This window comes from Balaenoptera musculus, chromosome 20 (genome assembly GCF_009873245.2).
Source record: "Balaenoptera musculus isolate JJ_BM4_2016_0621 chromosome 20, mBalMus1.pri.v3, whole genome shotgun sequence".
Lineage (NCBI taxonomy): Eukaryota > Metazoa > Chordata > Mammalia > Artiodactyla > Balaenopteridae > Balaenoptera > Balaenoptera musculus.
In genome coordinates this window covers 6,831,017-6,851,854 of record NC_045804.1, presented here as the reverse complement: position 1 = coordinate 6,851,854, position 20,838 = coordinate 6,831,017, and the positions used below count along the sequence as shown (strand labels likewise).

Sequence of the window (20,838 nt, the reverse complement as noted above, 5' to 3'; positions counted from 1 at the left end):
GCTACAGCCGGTGGGCGAGCCCTGGAAGCCTGGGAGCGGCGCGCAGCCCAGCCTGGGACGGAGCCGGGCGCCGAGCGGGCCACCAGAGGGGCGCGGGGGGCGGGCCCGGCCCAGCCCGCCAGGCCGCGCCACGGGCACCGGCCCCGCGGCGCCCTAGCAAAGGCGCCCGCCGGGCTAGGACAGCACACGCCAGCGCGCTGAGCCGAGGCGCGGGGACATGCAGCGCGCGGGAGGCGGCCGGCGCGGGCTCTGGGCGCGGGCGCAGCGCCCCTTCCCTCCGGTGAGTGGCGGGCGCCGAGCCGGGGGCGCCAACTTCGCCGCCAACTTGGGGCTGGGCTCAGGCGCCGCGCGGGCAAGGACGGCGGAGACAGATGGCGCGGCACCGGGGAGAGTCTGGTGGGCGCAGGGAACCCCAGGAAGGGGGCGCCGGGGGACCGGGACCCTCGGGGACCGGGCCTGGGGTTTGGACCCGGGCGGGCGGAGAGGAGGTGAGGAAGAGAGGCCGAGGTGACAGGCGCGCGGCGGGCGCGAGGGAAGGACGCGGGCGAGGCGCCCAAGACGTTCGTCTCCTGGGTCGCCGAGCCCTCCAGCTCTTTCGCCCGGCGCCGCGGCACCGCAGGGGAGGGTGCGGTGCGGGGACGTGGGAGTCTGAGCTGCGGGCCCCGAAACTGTTGCTGCTGGAAGCCGGGCGGGGGCTGGGGAGCGGGGCTGGGAGCTGGGGCCGCGGCTGGGTTCGGCCAGAGCGAAGGGGGCTGGAGAGGGCACGGAGCAGAGAGGACGAAAGGGGGCTGTCGGTGGCTCCAGGAGCCCGGCCCCCTGCTCCCGGAGGTCTGCTGAGCACCTACCGCGCGCAGCTGCCTTCACACCCCCGCCCCTTCACCGGCTGTAAGTCCCCCAGGTCCTCCCCTCCCAGCTCTTCCTTCGGTAGAGCGCTCCCTCCTCTGACCTCAGGAAATCAGCGTGGGCTTCACCGGGTGGTGGGCTCTTCCCAAATGCTGGCCCCGCGCCCGGCGGACCCAGGCTCCGAGGAGGGGAAAGGAAGGGTGGGCGAAGAGGACCTGGGAGAGCCGAGAGCCCGGGTCCGCTGGGCCCTGGCTGCCCCACCAGCGTGTTGCTCTGGTCCCCCGGGGCTTCGACCAGGATCCCCGACGGCGGGGAAGGGGAGCCACTGAGCCTCCTGCAGCAGAAGGCGGTTCGTGCCAGGCCTAGGTGGGCAGGACCAGGGCCATAGGAAGGCAAAAGCACCCAGTGGCCAGAAAATCGCCAAGGGTGCGTCCCACGGCCCATCCCAAGGTCCTGCTGGGTGAGCGAAGGGGGAATTCCCGCGGGGCCCTGACGCTCACCCCACTTGTCCTTGTCCTGCTCATCCGTCGGAACTTCGGGCTCAGTCCCCAGCCCTCTGAGAGTGGCACCGCCCTGGCTCGATCCGACCCGGGCTATGGAGAAACTGAGGAAAGGAACTTGGGCGGGGGCGAGGAGCTCGTCTGCTCAATCTCAGAGCCCGTCTAGTTTCTGGCTGCGCCAGTCCGTTTCCAACCTGCTCCTAAACCCCGTTAGGAATTCGAAGAGGAACGTGAAGGGGACTGCGTAGGTCGGGAACCGGACTCCTGGGTTCGCCCTAGGGCAGGGCTGCGCTGGTACTCGCCTACAGCCCCGCCTGCCAGGCGAACTCGACGCCCCCCACCCGCGGGGCTTGGGGTGGCGACCCAGCTTGAGGCAGTGGGGATGGGGGCCTGGGAGCGGGGACCCCCGCAGAGGGTAGCAGCGAGGCGGGGGGCGCGGAGTGCGTGGTGCCCAGTTTGGCCGCCAGGAGGCGTGGCGCGGGTTCCCGCGCCCGGAGTTGCCGCCGCTGCTGCCGCCGCATCGCGAGTGTCCTTGAGCCGCGGGTGACGGTGGCTCTCGCCGCTCGCGCCCCCTCCTCCCGCGGGGGGAGCCCGATACCACGTTCCCTATGAATTATTTATCGCTGGCCTAAAAATACCCCGAACTTCACAGCCCGAGTGTAAGAGATTCCCCCGGGGGTTCTGGGAGGAATCAGCTTGGTGGGGGGGGGCGGGTTCGTCTTGGAGGAGGGACACCTCGGTGACCGCGCCAGTGGGGGCAAGGTGGAGGGGTGGTCTTCTCCCCTGGCGCCTGGGTTCAGGTCTTAGCTCGGCAAAATGGAGGGAGGGAAACCCGACGGCAAAGCCGAGGCCGCTCACTCGGAGGGCAGTGGATCCAGAGGAGCCGCGCAGCCGGGGTCCCTGGGCTCCCGGGAAACAGCGCGGCTGGTGGGTTAGGCCGACTCCTGGGACCGAGGCTCCCGGCCTAGAAGAGGGGGCGGCCATCAGATGTCTGGAGTGTGAGTGCGTGTGCACGTCCGTGTGCGGGAGCCTGCCTGGGATTGGGGGAGCAGGGGGAAGAGAAGAGCCCTAAGCTCGTGGAGGTGCTCAGGCCGTTCAAGGTGATGCTGAGTGTCCCGGAAGTGTCACCATTGCCACTCTCCGCCGGGCTTTTTGGGGGTCCGGGTGTTCATCAGATATTAACAGCACGTTTGTGAAAGGTGCGGACGGCAAGTGGGTGGGCAGAGGTCCTTAGGACAACAGGACAGCCTGGGGCGGGGGCATCATGCAGTGGGCAAATTCCTGAAACAGGGGGCAAAATGACGGAGGGAGCCATCGCAGGGGCATAGCCAGGAGCTCCCCAACCCAGGAGGGGGGTGCTGGGGGTGGGGGAGAAGGGCAACTGGCTTAGAGCCAGACCCAGACCCTCTGTCTTCTCATCCGTGTTTCCAGAGCTGCCATGCACTAAGGCAGGTGCTCTGTGGGAGAGGGATTTAGGCGGGGCTCTGAAAATTCTGGAATTTGTCCTGTAGACAAGAGAGAGGCAGTGGGAAGAGGACATTGTAGCCTGAGGGAACAGCAGGGCAAAGGCCTGGGGGTGAGGACAGCGGGAGCTGTCTGGGCACCAGACTGGAGGGAGTGTGGGGTGCACGGAGGGGAGGACAGTTGGGGTGCGTGGGGCTCTGTCCACGGGACCCAGGTGTCTGGACTTCATTTGTGGGCACCAGGGAGCAGCTGTGCTCTTTGAGGAGGGGTGCAGTGGCCGGAGGACTGTTTCAGGCCAGTGGGGCAGGCGGGGGTGGGTGGATGGGAGGCGGAGAGGGGGGAGGCCAGGGGGAGGCAAGTGGGAGATTGGATCAGGCCAGGGCTCGGGGATGACCTCCTGCCTGGCGGGGGAGGCTGGATGCCACGTGGTGCTCAGACTCTGGAGCCTGAATCTCTTGGAATCTGCCCATTGCTATTTGAAGCTCAGAGACTGGCCTGATTGGGGCCCCTCCCTCCAGGAGCATTCCGCAGTCCCTCCTGGGGAGAGGCAAGACCTGCGCCAACTTCCTCTCCTCCTCAACTCCAGTCCTGGAGGACACCTTCCAGCAGGGAGAGTTTCTAGGGGCAGTTCCCCCTCGGAGTTGAGGGAGGACCTGGGTCCTTCATCTAGAGTCACATGGTCCAAAAGAAACAAAATGAGAGCCACATGTAGGCACATTAGAAAAAGGAAAAAGAAAAGTGAAATGAATTCTAACACTATATTGTTTAACTCAGTGTAGCTAAAATATTTCTTCAACATGTAATCCATATAAAAATATTAGTGAGAGATTTTCTTTTTGTAATACAAAGTCTTCACTCTCCAGCGTGCATATTACACTTCACAGCATACCTCAGTTTGGACGAGCCACATTTAAGTGCCCAGTAGTCCTACGTGACTGGTGGCTGCTGTATTTGACGGCACGGTTCTAGAGCTCAGAGCTGGGAGGCGTAAGTGGGGGAAGCTTCGGGCTTCCCAGAGGATGGGGAACCTACAGAGGTGGGCAGAGATGAGCACAGAGAGGCCTTGCAAAGGCAGAAATGAACCCAACTGTGCTCTTTGCAGGTGTGATTTGAAATCCCTGATTGGAGGTAGTGGTGGGCACGGCACGCTTAGGTTCCCACCCTAGAATCACACGCCTCCGGGCTGACGTTCTAAGTCAGTGTACTGGGAAACCATACACAGAGGGAGATTTCAAGGGCACAAAAATGAGCACTCCCCTGCCAAAAATCCTGTCTTCTCATTTTGAAATGAAACCAAGCCCAGCCTGGTCACCATTTGGCTCTCCCCTGTTCAGAAGTTTCACTGGGGATGTGATGGAGTTGGAGAGGGTGGCAAAGCTGTGGCCGATGGCCAGCTGGGAGGGAGAGCTGCATCCATGGGTACTATTCACCGGTGTGGCTGTTTGTCCAAAAGCAATGACGTTTGTTTCGCAGGGATACACGTCAGGCCCTTGGGGAAGGTTAAAAAATCCCTCACACCAGCGACGGCCGAGGGTGGCAGGTCATGTGTGAGATACCTCGGGGTTTCAGGTGACCCCGAGCCCTGAACAAATCAGTGGTGACACACTCCTGCTGTGGAAGAGCTGCTACTAATTGAGGCCACGGAGGGTAGAGTAGGGATATCCAGTGCCCAGGAGGAGGGGGCTTTGTGCCAAGTAGGATTATGAAGGGCGGGGCCCTTGGGGATGTTAGATTCAGTTTAGGATGGAGAAGGTGTGTGTGTGTGTGTGTGTGTGTGTGTTACAAGAGCTGCCTTCCTTTACCTGGCTGTGGGGCTGTCACCTATAGGATAAGGATACTGATAACAGTGGTTAGCCCTCCCACTGCTGTGAAGTAGGTCCTGTGATTACTGCAGGCAAGAAATCATGGCTCAGAGAGGCTAAGCAACTTCCCCAAGATCACACAGTAAGTGGCAGAACTGGGACTTGAACTCAGGTCTCTCTGACTCATATCCATGCACTTGGTACCAGGTTAGCATTTTTTTTTTAATAAATTTATTTATTTATTTTTGGCTGCTTTGGGTTTTCCTTGCTGCACCCGGGCTTTCTCTAGTTGTGGCGAGCGGGGGCTACTCTTTGTTGTGGTGCGCGGGCTTCTTATTGCGGTGGCTTCTCTTGTTGTGGAGCACAGGTTCTAGGCGCACGGGCTTCAGTAGTTGTGGCACGCAGGCTCAGTAGTTGTGGCTCGCGGGCTCTAGAGCGCAGGCTCAGTAGTTGTGGCGCACGGGCTTAGTTGCTCCGCGGCATGTGGGATCTTCCCTGACCAGGGCTTGAACCTGTGTCCCCTGCATTGGCAGGTGTACTCCCAACCACTGCGCCACCAGAGAAGTCCCACCAGATTAGCATTTGCTGTGAACCTTCCTGGGTCAGAACCCAGATGGATGAGTTTCCAAAGGTCTGGCCTTTCTAGCCAAGCCTGATGTTCAACAGTAGAATGGAAGTAGTGAGCATCTATTCTGGTCACGTTCTTCCCAGGTCCTGCCCTCTGGGCTGCGCTTGGATGCTCAGCTAACCTCTCTGTCTCTTTCTCTTTGTCTGTCTGTGTCTGTCTGTCTCCCCCCTCTCTCTGCCTCCCTTTGTGGAGGGAGGTTTCTCCCTCTTCTCTTTCATCCTCTGGGTGTGTGTCCCTCTGACTCTGGCCTTTGCCTCCTCTCTGTCATTCATCTTTTCTCTCCGTGCCTCTGTCCCCCTCCCTGTGCCTATCCTGGTCTCTCCGCAGGACCCTCCAGTGGACATGGGTGGGGCCCTGGGGCCGGCCCTGCTGCTCACCTCCCTCCTCGGTGCCTGGGCAGGGCTGGGCCCGGCACAGGGCGAGCAGGCTGTGACGGTGGCCGTGGTGTTTGGCAGCTCGGGGCCACCACAGGCCCAGGCCCGTACCCGCCTCACCCCCCAGAGCTTCCTGGACCTGCCCCTGGAGATCCAGCCACTCACTGTGGGTGTCAACGACAGCAACCCCAGCAGTCTTCTCACCCAGATCTGCGGGCTCCTGGGCACTGCCCGGGTCCACGGCATCGTCTTTGAGGACAACGTGGACACCGAGGCCGTGGCCCAGATCCTCGACTTCATCTCCTTCCAGGCCCACGTGCCTATCCTCAGCATCAGTGGGGGCTCTGCTGTGGTCCTCACCCCCAAGGTGCCCATTCAAAGTCATGTCCCTACATCCCATGAGCCTGGAGCCAGGCTGGGGCTGGGGGAGAGGGGCTGAGTCTGGGCCAGGGAGACACTTAGGTCCTGGGAAACTGGGATTGGGTGGGCCCAGCAAGGGGGTGAGGGCTGAGGGAGGCATGGGTGAGGAAGGAGAAGGCTGTGGGAATGATGTTCCTATGTTCTAGAAGATAAACTTTCTGAGCTGCTTTCACATTTGTGTCTGGATGAGGGATGGGCAGGTACCAAACCCACCTCTGGTTCTGGGGCAGCCCTCGCCCACCTTCTCCCTGTTTTTCTGGCCTTCCGTGGTCAGGCTCCAGACCCAGAAGTGCAGGGCCAGGCTGGGTGTGGGATCTGATGTAGCTGGCCTGCAGGGGAGAGCATCCAAGGGCAGGTCACGCCCTTGCTGTCCTGTGGGGAGAAAGTTCTAAACACACATTCACCAGCAAACACAGCTGGGATCCTAGTCCTGAAGGAAAAACACAGGATGCCCCGAGGGAGTCCAGTGGGACCCCTTCTGGGTCTGAGGTTGGTCAGAGAAGGTCTCCTAAGAAATGACACCTAAGCCGAGACCTGGAGGATGAGGGGGGTTGACAAGGTATGTGTGTGGGGTGGACTGGGGGAGAGTGTCCCAGGCGGAGGGAGCAGGTGGTGTGAACATCCAGAGGTGAGAAGGAGCACAGAGTTTTTGAGGAACAGAGAGGAGCCTGGAGAGGGAGGTGAGGTCCCAACCACACGGGAAGACATTTGGGTTTTGCCCTAAGTAAGTGAGGAACTGAAGAAGGTGTTGAGGGGAGACTGATCTGATTTGCCTTTCTTTTATGATTATATTTTTATTATGGGGAATTTCGAGCATACATAAAAGTAGAAGAGTATAATGACCCCATGTATCCCCTATCCAGCCCAGGCCAACCATGCCTCATCCTTACCCCCACCCACTTCTCCTCTTCTGTTTCATTGTGAAGCAAGGCCCAGACACAATATTTATTCCATCCATAAATACTTCAATACACATCTCTAGATGATAGGACTTTACAAAATAATAAAACCACCATACATCATCACATCTAAAAAATAATAAAAATTCCTTAACATCATAAAATATCCAGGCAGTGTTCAAATCTTCCGCATTGTCTCATAAATGTTTATTTTTATGTCTGTTGACTTGAATCAGGAGCCAAATTAGGTTCCCACGTGGCGATTGGTTGGTATGACTTAGGAGTCTTCCCTCTCAAGGCTCCTCCTCCATCTCTCTCTTTTTTCCTTGCAGATTTGTTTGTTGAAGGAACTGGGTTACTTGTCCTGTAGAGTTTTCTCGGAGTTGCTTTTTTAAAAGATTGGGACAGTCGCAGTGTGGTGAAATCTTGGAGGGGCTGCAGTGGCGGCAGGGAACCCACAGCTAGGAGAGGCTTGCGCTAGCCCAGGCTCGATCTTGCAGCGTCCTGGGCGTTTGTGGGGGCAGAGGCAGTAGAGAGGAAGAATATTCTCATCCCCAGGTCTCCATAGAGGATGGTGTTTTCCCAGTTACCTGTGGGCCTGACATTAGCTCTCAGCACGGTGGTTCTCCACCCTCACAGTGCTTTAGAAAAATACAGACACCCAGTGTACCATTTCTAAGATTCCCATTCAGTTGGTCTGGACTAGCGGGCTCAAGAGTCACCTGAAGAGCTTGTTGAAATACAGATTCCCGGGCGCCATCCTCAGAGATTCTGATCCAGCAGGTGTGCACTGCGCCCGAGAATTTGCATTTCCTGCAAGCTCCCAGCTGCTGCTGCCGCTGCTGGTTTGCGGTCCAGCCTTGGTCAGGCACGAATATTTTAAAAACCTCTCCAGGCCATTCCAATGGGCGGCAGGGGCTGGGAACCACGTGCGAGGCGGGCTGACGGGCGCGAGGGAGGTTATCGCGAGACTAGGGCTCCCGGGACGCCCAGCACCTTCCGACGCAAGGGCGTGTGGGGGTTGGCGGAGGGAGTGGAAGTTGGGGCGGGGCGGGACTCAGCTCGCCCCACCCCCCGCTCAGGCCCCACCCCTCCCCCTAGGAGCCGGGCTCCGCCTTCCTGCAACTGGGCGTGTCCCTGGAGCAGCAGCTGCAGGTGCTGTTCAAGGTGCTGGAGGAGTACGACTGGAGTGCGTTCGCCGTGATCACCAGCCTGCACCCGGGCCACGCGCTCTTCCTCGAGAGCGTGCGCGCCGTCGCCGACGCCAGCTACGTGGCCTGGCGGCTGCTGGACGTGCTCACGCTGGAGCTGGGCCCCGGCGGGACGCGCGCCCACACCCAGCGCCTGCTGCGCCAGCTCGACGCCCCGGTGCTGGTGGCCTACTGCTCGCGCGAGGAGGCCGAGGTGCTCTTCGCCGAGGCGGCCCAGGCCGGCCTGGTGGGGCCCAGGCACGTGTGGCTGGTGCCCAACCTGGCGCTGGGCAGCACCGACGCGCCCCCCGCCGCCTTCCCCGTGGGCCTCATCAGCGTCGTCACCGAGAGCTGGCGCCTCAGCCTGCGCCAGAAGGTCCGCGACGGCGTGGCCATCCTGGCCCTCGGCGCCCACGGCTACCGGCGCCAGCACGGCGCCCTGCCCGCCCCGGCTGGGGAGTGCCGCGGCCACCCTGGGCCTGTCAGCCCTGCCCGGAAGGCCTTCTACAGGTGGGCACCTGCCCAGGGCATAGGATGGCCACGAGTGGCCGTGAGTTTGGGCTCACTGGTCACACCTCCCACTAGATGTGTGCCTGGGGCCAAGTGACCTCACCTCTCTGGGCCATTGTTTCTTCATCTGAGGAAAGAGCGGGGTGTGAGGGTGTGGTGAGGATCTCGGGGGTCAACACAGGGAAACAGAACAATAATTACACAAATGCTACCTGTTGGTGGCGGTGATGAGGCAGAAGGTGGGGGAGGGCACATCTGGTCCTGGTCAGGGCTAAGGGGACCCTGGCTTCTCCCCCCTCGCAGGCACCTACTGAATGTCACCTGGGAGGGCCGGGACTTCTCCTTCAGCCCTGGTGGGTACCTGGTCCAGCCCACCATGGTGGTGATCGCCCTCAACCGGCACCGCCTCTGGGAGATGGTGAGAAGGGGGTGAGCCCAGGGGCCCTCGGTATCCTTTCATTTTATCCCCCCCTCTTGTCCCACAGCTGACCAGAGAGTCCCTTCTGTCCCTCATCCTGCCCCTCATCCTTCAGGTCTCAGCTGAAACATTTCCACTGAGAAGCCTCCCAGGTCCCCAGGGGGTCTGAGCAGCCCTGCTCCGGGCTCCCACAACACCCTTCACTACAGAACTTACCAAGCACTCTTATTACACAGTCCTGCCCCTGGAGGAGTAACCCACAGCTGTGCTGGCTAGACGGACACGTAAACAAATAGAATTTGGGGAGGTCAGTGCTTAAGAAAAAATGTTTGCAAAGCATTAGGGGGATAGAGAGGAGGGGCAGGAATTAGTTCTGCCTTCAAAGGAGGAAACTGGGGAAGGCTTCACAGAAGTTGGGACATTTGGGCTGGGCAATGGATGGTTGAGTAGGAGCCCATCGGGAAGGGATAGTAACCTGGTATAGACTGAGGGGAAGGGGGGTTTAGAGTTTTGGGATCTTAGTTCCCCGACCAGGGATTGAACCAGGGCCCATGGCAGTGAAAGCGCCGAGTCTTAACCACTGGACGGCCAGGGAATTCCCCTGGAGCATTTTTAAGTGATGCGTTTGGAGGTGTGGAGACTGGGGAAGAAGGGTAGGGTGATGGAGGTAAATTGGACCCGTGAAGGGCCTTGAGTGCTGGGCTAAGGACTTTATGTGAAGCTTGGGGGAATGAGTGCGGTGTGACAGGCTCAGGTCTGGGCTTTAGGAAGATGCCGTGAGCCAGCAGCAGTGTGGAGGCTGGACGGGAAAGTGCAGGGACCAGAAGCTGGGGAGGCTGCAGGGAGCCCTCCCCTTGCCCAGCCCCTTGCCCCGACTCTCCTGTTCTCCGGATGCTCCCGCCCCAGGCCCTGCTTTGTCCTGCCCCAAGTGACCTTAGGTGTGGTGGGGGGATTCTTGGTCCTGGCAGGCCTCGCCCAGCGGCCCCACCTATAGCGTGGGCTTAGTGGGGCTGAAGGTCCCGGGCTGAGGCCGGTCACCCTCTGCAGGTGGGGCGCTGGGACCATGGTGTCCTCCACATGAAGTACCCGGTGTGGCCTCGCTACAGTGCCTCCCTGCAGCCCGTGGTGGACAGCCGGCACCTGACGGTGGCCACGCTGGAAGAGCGACCCTTTGTCATCGTGGAGAGCCCCGACCCTGGCACAGGCGGCTGCGTGCCGAACACTGTGCCCTGCCGCCGGCACGGCAACCACACCTTCAGGTCCGCGAGAACACCCGGGAGGCCCGGTGTGAGCCGTGTGCCACCGTGCGATGGCGGGCATTGTGTGTGTCTTACGCTTGGGTATAGGAGTGGGCGTCCACCCGCCAGGCTGGGAGGAGCCGCTGGCTCTGACCCCTGCTGGTCTCTTGGTGGCAGCAGTGGTGACACGGCCCCCTACACCAAGCTTTGCTGTAAGGGCTTCTGCATCGACATCCTCAAGAAGCTGGCCAAGGTGGTCAAGTTCTCCTACGACCTGTACCTGGTGACCAACGGCAAGCATGGCAAGAGGGTGCGCGGCGTGTGGAACGGCATGATCGGGGAGGTAGGCCCGCCCCCAGGCCACCTGAGCCCGCCCACCTGCCCGCCTGCTGCCCTGGGCCCCATCCATCCGTCAGCCACCCCTCGATGTTCCTTAGGTGTTTCCTCCTGTTCTGGGGATCAGTCAGGGTGGGACCCAGGCCCAGCTCCTAAGGGTCTCCAAACTGGCAGGGGCACTGTGCTGGCACCAATGATGACCCCTGGGGTCAGTACTGAAAGTGGAGCTCTGAGGACCCAAGTGGGAACAACTGACTCAGCTGGTGGGTGCTGGGTGCGGGGCTGGGAGGGGAGTGGGGGAGTGCTCCAGCCTGCGGGAGCCCCTCCTCTGATACGGCCCTGACCCCCAGGTGTACTACAAGCGGGCAGACATGGCCATTGGCTCCCTCACCATCAATGAGGAGCGCTCCGAGATCGTGGACTTCTCTGTGCCCTTCGTGGAGACGGGCATCAGCGTGATGGTGGCTCGTAGCAACGGCACCGTCTCCCCCTCGGCCTTCCTGGGTGCGGCTCGGGGTGGGCAGGGATAGTGCAGAGGGGCCCACGAAGTGGACGTGTGGAGCATGGGTGGAGATGGGGAGCTTGGGGTGGACCCTCAGAGGGCAGCACTGCAGCCTTGGGTGCCTTGGAGGTTAGCCAGAGGCCTGAGCTATAATAGGTGAGTAGAACAGAGAGGGAAGAGGTGACGTCCAGGTTCAGTCTTGAGCCTGGGTGCTCGGTAAGGGTGGGGGATGGGGAGAGCGGGGTAAAAGGTGGCGCCATCGTGAGGGACAGGAAAACCAGGAAGGCAGGCTGCCTTCAGGAGGTGCCTGGTGGGCTGGGACATTGTTTTTGGTTTTTGGTTTCATTTTTTGGCCTTATGGCTTGTGGGACCTTAGTTCCCTGACCAGGGATTGAACCCGCACCCTCAGCAGTGAAAGCGCAGAGTCCTAACCACTGGACCACCAGGGAATTCCTGGGCTGGGACATTGGGACAAAGGGAGAAGATTCACGGGGAGTTGGAAGAGCCAACCCCCCAGAGCATGGGAAGCCGGGCTAGTGTCTGACTTGATTAGGAATTCAGCATTTCTTGGGCAACTCCCTTGTGCCAGGTCCCATGCTAGGTGCTGGGATCCGGCCATAGTCCTGGCCTTCCCAGAGCGCCCAGTCAGAAGTTCAGGTGGGACTTGCAGTGTGGGATGGTTCAAAGAGCCCTGAGGACAGGTGAGCCTCTCGACCAGGAACAGAAGAGGGAATCCCAGGTCTGCCTCTTCCTGCTGTGTGGCCTTGGGCAAGTCACTGAACCTCTCTGAGCAGGGTTCCTCAGCCACAGGGAAGGCAATAAACTCCACTTCGCAGAATGGGCATTGTATCAAAGGAGCAAATGCTTTGGGCAGTAATGACTTCTCACTCAGGGAGACTGAAATGATTTTGTCAGAAACCTCAGGTCGGTCTCCCCAGCCACTCAGGCCTCAGTTTCTGTGTCAGTAGGATGAGGCGTAAGACTTGGCTTCAGAGCTCTGATTCCAAGCAGCTCACCCATGCTGGGCCCGGGGGTGGGGGTGGGAGGGTGGAGTTCCAGACCCAGGAGCGTGGGCAGCGGTGCTGGCGGCGAGGAAGGAGAGGAGGAAAGCAGAGGGCCTGCCCCTGAGCTTGCTCCTGTGGCTTTGGGGGGCCACCCTCAGGGGCTGAGGGGTGGAAGAGGTTGCAGGCAGAGGCAGGGGGATGGGAGGGGAAAGGGAAAGAGCATGGGGTGCTGGCCCTTTTTTGTGAAAGGAAGTGGGGGGAAGAGGGAGAATGAGAGCCAGGGGACATGCGGAATCAAAGGGAGGTTTCCTAGGGTGGGTGATGGGTGATGGGACCCTGGCCCAGGGCAGATGGAGGGGAGAGACCAAGAATGCTGGGGAGCCTGACCTCCCTGGGGGAGGGCGTCTCTCCTGGGGCTCCACTGCTCTGAGAGTCAGAGACCCCTCAGCTCAGTCCACGGGGCTGATGACCACACGGCCCCACCTGTCTGCACCCAGAACTCCTGAGCTGCTGGGGGGAGAGACCGCGCCAACGCCTCTCAGCCTCCTCCCTCTGTTCCCAGAGCCCTACAGCCCTGCCGTGTGGGTAATGATGTTTGTCATGTGCCTCACCGTGGTGGCCATCACCGTCTTCATGTTCGAGTACTTCAGCCCCGTCAGCTACAACCGGAGCCTCACCAGCGGCAAGAGTCAGCTCCCACCTGGGCCTGGGAGCAGGGGCAGGGCTGGAACTTCCAGGAGGGGTGGGTTCAGGGCCAGGGGGGCCTCTCAGAGAATGCCCCGTGGGGGAGGTCCCTGGCCTTCAGACAGTATGCAGGGGGCCAATCAGATACATGAGAGAGAGAGAAGCAAGGTGAGTTGACGTGCCCGGGGGTGGGGATGGCCGGGGATGGGGTCTCCCCCCGGGACAGAGTGGAGACAGGAGCCGTGGAGTCGGGTGGGCTGAACCTGATCCCCTCTGTGCCGGGCAAGAGGGGCACCAGTGTCCCCCCTTTCACCCCCAGAGTCTGGGGGCCCGTCCTTCACCATCGGCAAGTCTGTGTGGCTGCTCTGGGCACTGGTCTTCAACAACTCGGTGCCCATCGAGAACCCCCGGGGCACCACCAGCAAGATCATGGTCCTGGTCTGGGCCTTCTTCGCCGTCATCTTCCTCGCCAGCTACACTGCCAACTTGGCCGCCTTCATGATCCAGGAGCAGTACATCGACACTGTGTCTGGCCTCAGTGACAAGAAGGTTCTGGAGCCCCAGAGGGTGCTGTTGGAGGGTGGGGGGGATGCCGCAGCCAGGGGCAGGCCTTGGGTGGGACACAGGACAGTTGGAATCAGTGGAATTTGAAGTGGAGGCGGGAGCAGGAAGAAGCTGGGGAGCCTGGGGACGAGGGGGCTGGGGACGGGGACGGGGAGAGACGGCTCAGGTCCACGGACTAAGTGGCCTTGAGTAAGTCTCTCCCTGTCCCGGCCTCAGTTTCCCCATTTGTAAAACACAGGCGTGGGCTGGACAGTCTCTTAAGACCATGCTGCGCTCGCTATTCAAGTCCAGACCAGGGGGATGGGGTCGGGGCCGGGGGCGCCTGGAGGGTCGGAGGAGGGGTTATGAATGGCGGCTGTCCTCTGCGCGCAGTTCCAGCGGCCTCAGGATCAGTACCCGCCCTTCCGCTTCGGCACCGTGCCCAACGGCAGCACGGAGCGGAACATCCGCAGCAACTACCGCGACATGCACACCCACATGGTCAAGTTCAACCAGCGCTCAGTGGAGGACGCGCTTAGCAGCCTCAAGATGGGGTGGGTCCGCAGTCCTGCACCCACCCTCTGACTGTCTCTACCCACGTGTCTCCCCGAGAGACCCAAGGTGGGACGGTGAGACTGGGTTGCCATGTAGGACCCCCGGGGAGCGGGGGAGGAGGTCTTGGGGCAGAGTGAAGCTTGAGGACGCCCGCCAGAGCCCAGAGACGCAGCTGTGGTATTGACCAAGGTTCAGCCTTGCCCTCAGGTGTTGGTTGTGACCTTCTTAGGATCTTTAGGGGCCTGGAGGGCAGAGAGGGTGTGTCCTCTGGGGGCAGAGTCTCCCCTGGCCTCTCTGAGGAGGAGGGTAGGTGGGGTTCCGAAGCTGTGGGAGGGGGCTTCTCTGCACCAGGACCCCAGAGAACTAGAGAAGGCTCTGCCCATCCATCCCTCCTGGGTGGTGGTCAGTGGGCTCACGTGGCCCAGACCCCTGTCGGGCCCCAGGTTTGGTGCCCTGAACCCCACTTGATCCCTGGCCTGAGGGCTTAGCCTGTCCCCAGGAAGCTGGATGCCTTCATCTATGACGCTGCTGTCCTCAACTACATGGCGGGCAAGGACGAGGGCTGCAAGCTGGTCACCATCGGCTCTGGCAAGGTCTTTGCCACCACCGGCTATGGCATCGCCATGCAGAAGGACTCCCACTGGAAGCGGGCCATAGACCTGGCGCTCCTGCAGTTCCTGGGGGACGGTGGGTGCAGCCGCTGATGGGGGCTGGGGCGGGTCCCAGGTGGGCCACAGAGCCCGTGGTCGGGACAGCTGCCCAATGGCTGGTCAACATCTCCACCAGTGTCCTCTGAGTGCCCAGGGCCCACCGGCGCGGAGAGAGGTCTCTGGGGGTGAGAGGTGGGTGCAGTGGCTGGGTGGGGGGTATTAGGAGCAGCTGGATGGAGACGTGGGGAGGGATTGGTTTGCCGGGAGGGAGCAGGAAATAGCTGGGGAGTCCTTGCAGGATGGGAAGACGGGCCACACAGTGGAGGTTGGGGGCATGTGAACTCCTTTACTTTTCCTCAAGACCCCTCCCCTCCATTGCCATCTTGAGATGACCTGGGGTAGTGCCAACAGCCTGCCTAATCCCAGAGCCAGAACCCAGGTTTGCCTTGGTACCCCGGGGGCTCACATGTGTGAGCGGTCCGGCTGGGCTGCCCCAACACCCAGAGACAGCTTTGAATTTAGAGTCCCAACCCTATTAGATAAATAACTGTCTGGTTTTCCATCAGTGCCACAGAATAATGCGAGTGATAACAATGAAAGTGCTTGCAGCCTCCTTGGGGGCCTAGGCCTTTTGTCTCTGTGTGCCCAGCTCCATGCCTGGCATGGAGGTGATCAATAAGTATTTGATGAATAAATGAATGATAAAATTTATGCAGTCAACAAGCCTTTGCTGGGCATGTGGAGTGTGGGCTTGTGGGAGGTGGGCATGCCAGAGGCTGGCATTCCCCCCCAAGCTCCCACTCTGCTCTCCTTCCTCCCTGCTCATGGACACCCCCTCCCCCCATCCTCCCCTCCCGGGCTGGATCCCTGTGTGGTCCTACAGGGGGGTGGTACCCTGGCCCCAGACCCCTCCTCACTCCAGGCTTGGGTGAGCACCGGAAGGGTCCTTCCTGAGCCAGGTGTGCCTCGCCCCCACCAGGGGAGACCCAGAAGCTGGAGACGGTGTGGCTCTCGGGGATCTGCCAGAATGAGAAGAACGAGGTGATGAGCAGCAAGCTGGACATCGACAACATGGCCGGCGTCTTCTACATGCTGCTCGTGGCCATGGGGCTCGCCCTGCTGGTCTTCGCCTGGGAGCACCTGGTGTACCGGAAGCTGCGCCACTCGGTGCCCAGCGCGTCCCGGCTGGACTTCCTGCTGGCCTTCAGCAGGGTGGGTGCCCACTCCACCCTAGACAGGCCCCAGCTTTAGGGGCAGCAACCCAGCTAAGCGAGAGCTGGCCATGGCCCCATTTACAGATGTAAAAACTGAGGTCTGGAGAGGTGGCATGGCCTGCCAGCATCACACAGCAGGTGAGAAGCAGAGCCCTCTTCCAACAGGCAGGGCAGGACTTTGGAGCCAGGCTGACCGGGGTTCGAGTCCTCACTGCCATTTACAAGCTGTGTGACTTTAGGAGGAGTTAACCTCTTGGTGCCTCAGAGAGCTCCACTGTAAACTCTCCCAGCAGCACACAGTAGGCGCTTAACAAATGTTAGTTACTTCCTGGGGCTTAGAGACACCTGGGCTGATGCTTCCCACCTGGGCGTGGGGCGTGGGGCGTGGGGCGTGGGGCGTGGGGCGGTCCCGGAAGGGCGGGCGCCGCTCACGCCGTGTCGGTCTCCTGCTTTCCGCCCAGGGCATCTACAGCTGCTTCAGCGGGGTGCAGAGCCTGGCCAGCCCCGCGCGGCCGCCCAGCCCGGACCTCACCGCCGGCCCGGCCCAGGTCAGCGTGCTCAAGATGCTGCAGGCGGCGCGCGACATGGTGACCACGGCGGGCGTGAGCAGCTCCCTGGACCGCGCCACGCGCACCATCGAGAGCTGGGGCGGCGGTCGCCGTGAGCCCCCGCCGCCCGCCTGCCCCAGTCCGCGGCCGCCCACCCCCGGCCCGCCCCCCGAGCCGAGCCCCACGGGCTGCGGGCCGCCGGGCTGGGGCCGCACCGCGCTGGGGCGTAGGGCCCCGCAGCCCGCGGGCCGCCCCCCGACGCCCGGGTCCTCCCTACCCGACGTCTCCCGGGTGTCTGGCCGGCCGGCCTGGGAGGCGCGGTGGCCGTTGGTGGCCGGGCGCGGCGGGCGGCACCTCTCGGCCTCCGAGCGGCGCGCGCTCCCGGAGCGCCCTCTGTCGCCCGAGCGCTGTCACTACAGCTCCTTCCCTCGAGCCCACCGGTCAGGGTGCCCCTTCCTTCCCCTCTTCCCGGAGCCCCCCGAGCCCGAGGACCTGCCGCTGCTCGGGCCGGAGCAGCTGGCCCGGCGGGAGGCTCTCCTGCGCGCGGCCTGGGCCCGAGGTTCGCGCCCGCGCCACGCTTCCCTGCCCAGCTCGGTGACCGAGGCCTTCGCCTGGCCCAGCTCGGAGCCCTCCCGGTGTGCCCGCCCGGCCTGCGGGCGCTGGACGCAGGCGCAGTCGATGCGGCTGCCGTCCTACCGGGAGGCCTGCCAGGAGGGGGTGTGGGCAGGGTGCCCCCCCTGGCCGCACGGACAGCACGCCTGCCTCCACGCCCATGCCCACCTGCCGCTTTGCTGGGGGGCTGTCTGCCCTCACCTCCCACACTGTGCCAGCCACGGCCCCTGGCTTCCTGGGGCTTGGGGGCCTCCGGGGCACAGGGGCAGGACCCTGGGGCTGAGCACAGAATACAGGGACACTGGGGGGCTGGAAGAGGTCAGCAGGGTGGCCTGTGGGGTGCACGGCTTCCCCCGACCTTGCACCTGGAGGCGGATCTCCAGCTTGGAGTCAGAAGTGTGAGGTGTCAGCTATTCTGGTCCCTGCTCAGCTGGATTCTCCGCCTGGCACTGCCAGCATTAGGGGGTAGGTGGGCTCGGGCTTTTCTGGCTTCTGCCATGAAATCCTGGCCATGGGAACCCAGTGACAGATGTTGTCTTCCATGGTCAGCTCAGCGACCTCAGCAGCCTCAGGTCCTGGTGTGGGCTGGACTTTTGCTATCTTCTTATGCAAATCACTTCCCACCTGGCCTGGAGTCACGGGGAGCAGTGAGGTCTCACTGCCCTGCTGTGAGCCAATCCCTGGTCATGGCTTCTGGGGGCTTGGTGTGGGAGCATGGAGGCTGGAGCTCGGGGTTGGGGCAGGGTGGTCCTGCTCCTGGCTTCAGCTGGCTGGAGTTTCTTCTCCTCAGAGTGCTGGGACATTAAACAAACCTTTTACAACCCACTGGTCCTGGCTGCCTCATTCTGCATCCCTGGAGGGGGCACACCAGAGCTGGTAGGCAATAGGAGCATCATGGGAGTATCCCAGATGGGGTGTCTGCCTAGAGCAGGTGGGCAGCTCCCTTTGTGGAGTATCCGGGAGGTAAGGCTGAGAGAGGGCTCCAGGCAGCAGAAGCCACTTGGTATTCAGTGCCAGCTCCTGCCTGCCTTGGTGCCAAATGAGACAAATGTGCTCAGCACGGGGGCTCTGGTGGTGATGGATGGAGCTCATCCTTCAATTTCCTTGAAAAGAAGGGCTCATGCCAGGGGCTCTGGGGGTTCTGCCCTGCCAGGGCCCCCCATGGGAGCCTGACAATGTTATGGTGGAAACGGCGGAGGGAGGTCTGTTGTGGGGAACCTGCCGGGTTCTCCTGGGCCCTGGCCAGCTGTGTTCACCCCGTGGTGGCTGTGCAGGGCTCGGACTGCCTGCTGGCTCTGGAAGCCTGGCATGGGTGGCTTTCGGGGTCAGGCACGGCTCAGCCTTGGGAGGGAAAGACCTCCAGGTCAGAGAATCTGTCCCACATCTCAGTTCTCTGTCCTCCCTCTGGGGCTCTCAGCCCCACCTCCTTCCTCTGTCACATGTCATTGGCTGTGAACCATCTAAAAAGATGGCTCTTGCTTACCATTTTCAATGCTTTCACTTCTGTGATTACATTTAGCCCCACAATGACTAAAGCAAGCCAGCACTCCTTCCATCCGTTCGGCAAACACGGTGAGCATAATTGGTGCCGTTAGAGCCTTTTCTAACTGTGAGCCTGTGAAGTCCAAGGCCTTGTTGTCCCCGGCAATTTGGGTGAAGCAGGGCAGAAACTTAACTCCATGTAGTAGGGAGGGGGCTGGGGAGGGCAGAGCCGGATGCCAGTACCACGTGCGGCCACGGCCCAGTGCCCTTACCCACACGGCTCCCTGCTGGCTCCCAGGAGGCTGGGTCCCCTCTCCACTCTCCAAATATTCCACTGCTGGGGCTGGAGCCATGAAAACTGGAAGTTTTTTTGTTTGGTTTTAGGGGTGAGAGCTGCTGAAATGGTAGAGTGGCGGAAATTGCCAGTACCCCTCCGTTCCTGGCTGGAGGGCCTGACAACTGCAAGAATGGGTGCCCCCCCCCAGCCCATTATAATCAATTTCACATTCTCTGCCCCATGGATTTTCACCAATCCAGGTTCAGGATCGGGGGGCTCAAAAACAGGTTGTGAGTGTGAGTCTAGGAGGGTGCTAGAGGCCAGTGCCACGGAAGGGAGCTTGACCTCGGTTGCAGCCACTGGAGGTGAGAGGGTTAACCGCTGGCCACCAGCCCCTGGACCTGAGCTCCCTGGGTCAGGGTCTGAGTGCAGCGCTGGGTGGAAGCCTGCAGCAGGTGACGCCTGGAGGAGTTGCGAGGTCCAGGCTGCTCTCTGCTCGCTCTCCAAGATCATTAATAACCAAGAACTGGAAAGATAATTAAGAGCCACGTGTGGAGCTGAGCCTGCTGCCGACTGGCTCTAAGGAGGGGCCGGTCCTGCTCCTGGGGCCGGGCTCCTGGCCGCCTTGCTCCTTCTCTAAGAATGTATTCTGAGGAGAAGCGAGTCCCGTGGGGAGTGCGGGCAGGAAGGATGCCTGCTGCCCCTCTGCGGGAGGACCGAGGAAGAGGGTCCTGCACTATCAAGGGGAGGACAGAAAGCCTGCAGGGGAGGAGGGAGCCAGCTGTGTGGGAGAGAGAAGCCACAGATGTTCAGTCATCACACACAAGGGTGTGACGGTGTAGCACAGCCAGTGAACCCAGACACCAGACACCCAAATGCTGGGTTTTTTTTTTTATTTTGGTGGGACACAGGGAGAGGCCTTTGGTCACATCTCAGCAGTAGAAATTCCTACTATCTTCCCCCGTTCCCTCCTGCTGCTGCCATCGCTGTGTTTCTTCCTCTGTCTTTCCTGAGTGGCTCATGGTCCACACCACCTCTTTCCTGGGGCCCGTGTGTGGGGAGGGGGCACGATGCCCTCACTTAGGATACCTGAGCTTCGGTCTTGGCTCCAGAGCTCCCCAGCCTGGCCTGAGTGTGGCTCTGTGACGGGGGAAGGCTGTCCTTCAGTTTCCTGGGGGAGTCGGGGGACCAGAGACCACGCCCTCCCCAAAGCCCTAAAGAATTCAAGTCCATTTCCCGCTTCTGAATGGTGGCAGGCGCTTGCTCACAAGAAGCCACTTGACTCATCAGGAGGCTATGAGACCGGTTAAGTGCCTGAGGACCCAAACCAGGGGTCTTCAACGAGTCTAGAGGTATGTGGTACACGTGCAGTATGGCTGGCAAGGGACAAGGGAGCTGGGCTCAGTACCTAAGAGCTTTATTGAACACTTCTGTGTCAGGTACTCAGGACTTCAGCCCCATACGGGTCAGTGATGCAGGTACTATCCTCCCCATGTTACAAAGGACAGGAGGAGAGAGCATGGGGTTTGCTGCCTGCAAGTGGCAGGTCCGACTTCTCGGTCTATGCTCTTAATCCGCCAAGTTATGCCACCAAGGTCCACGTGGAAAGTGCCCAGCACCGTGCCCGCACACACCAGGCACTAGTAGATGTCACTTCCCCCTTTCTCCAATCGACACCATGAGCCCCAGGCCCCGGGGAGAAGGGATGGTGAACCTCCCTCCTGCAGCTCTGGATCCTGGTTGTGGAAGAGCCAGGTGTCACCCCTGATCAGGGACCCGGTCCCTAGACCGGCATGGCCTCAGCCTTCGCTGGCCCAGTGTCACACACACACCAGGCTCTTCCCCTGGGCTGGTTCCCCATGAGGTAAGGGCAGCCCCTGCCCTCCCCCCACTCTGACTTTAGCCTCTGCCCATTGCTGAGGCCGCTCCTGGCCCCCATTTGGCGGGAACAGGTGTGTGTCTGAGGGCCTGGCGAGGTGCCCGCTGCCCACCTCCCACGACTCGGCAGTGCCTCCCGGCCTGTCACCTGCCATCTGTCCCATCCATAAGCCCGCAGTCATCTCTCTGGCCTCAGGTGAGGGAACAGCCAGGAGCCGCTGGCGTGATGGCACGAGGCTCCAGTGCTTCGGCAGGGAACGAGACAGA

The 20,838-nt window shown here is 61.3% G+C and overlaps 1 protein-coding gene across 6 annotated transcripts; it reads left to right on the top strand.

The window, feature by feature from the left end:
* Positions 1-17,755, top strand: GRIN2C (glutamate ionotropic receptor NMDA type subunit 2C). 6 transcript variants are annotated; one of them, XM_036838124.1, is made up of 13 exons: positions 1-280; positions 5,565-5,978; positions 8,032-8,630; positions 8,934-9,048; positions 10,096-10,307; positions 10,464-10,629; positions 10,973-11,126; positions 12,691-12,816; positions 13,132-13,361; positions 13,749-13,909; positions 14,410-14,597; positions 15,540-15,772; positions 16,236-17,755. In XM_036838124.1, the coding sequence occupies exons 1-13, from the start codon at positions 218-220 to the stop codon at positions 17,334-17,336; spliced, it is 3,762 nt and encodes a 1,253-aa protein (XP_036694019.1). In that variant the 5' UTR covers positions 1-217; the 3' UTR covers positions 17,337-17,755. The 6 variants fall into 6 exon arrangements, with proteins under 6 accessions (XP_036694019.1, XP_036694017.1, XP_036694021.1 ...); XM_036838122.1 differs by lacking the exon at positions 1-280 and adding an exon at positions 339-488; XM_036838126.1 differs by lacking the exon at positions 1-280 and adding an exon at positions 655-885.
* The last annotated feature ends 3,083 nt before the right edge of the window (positions 17,756-20,838 follow it).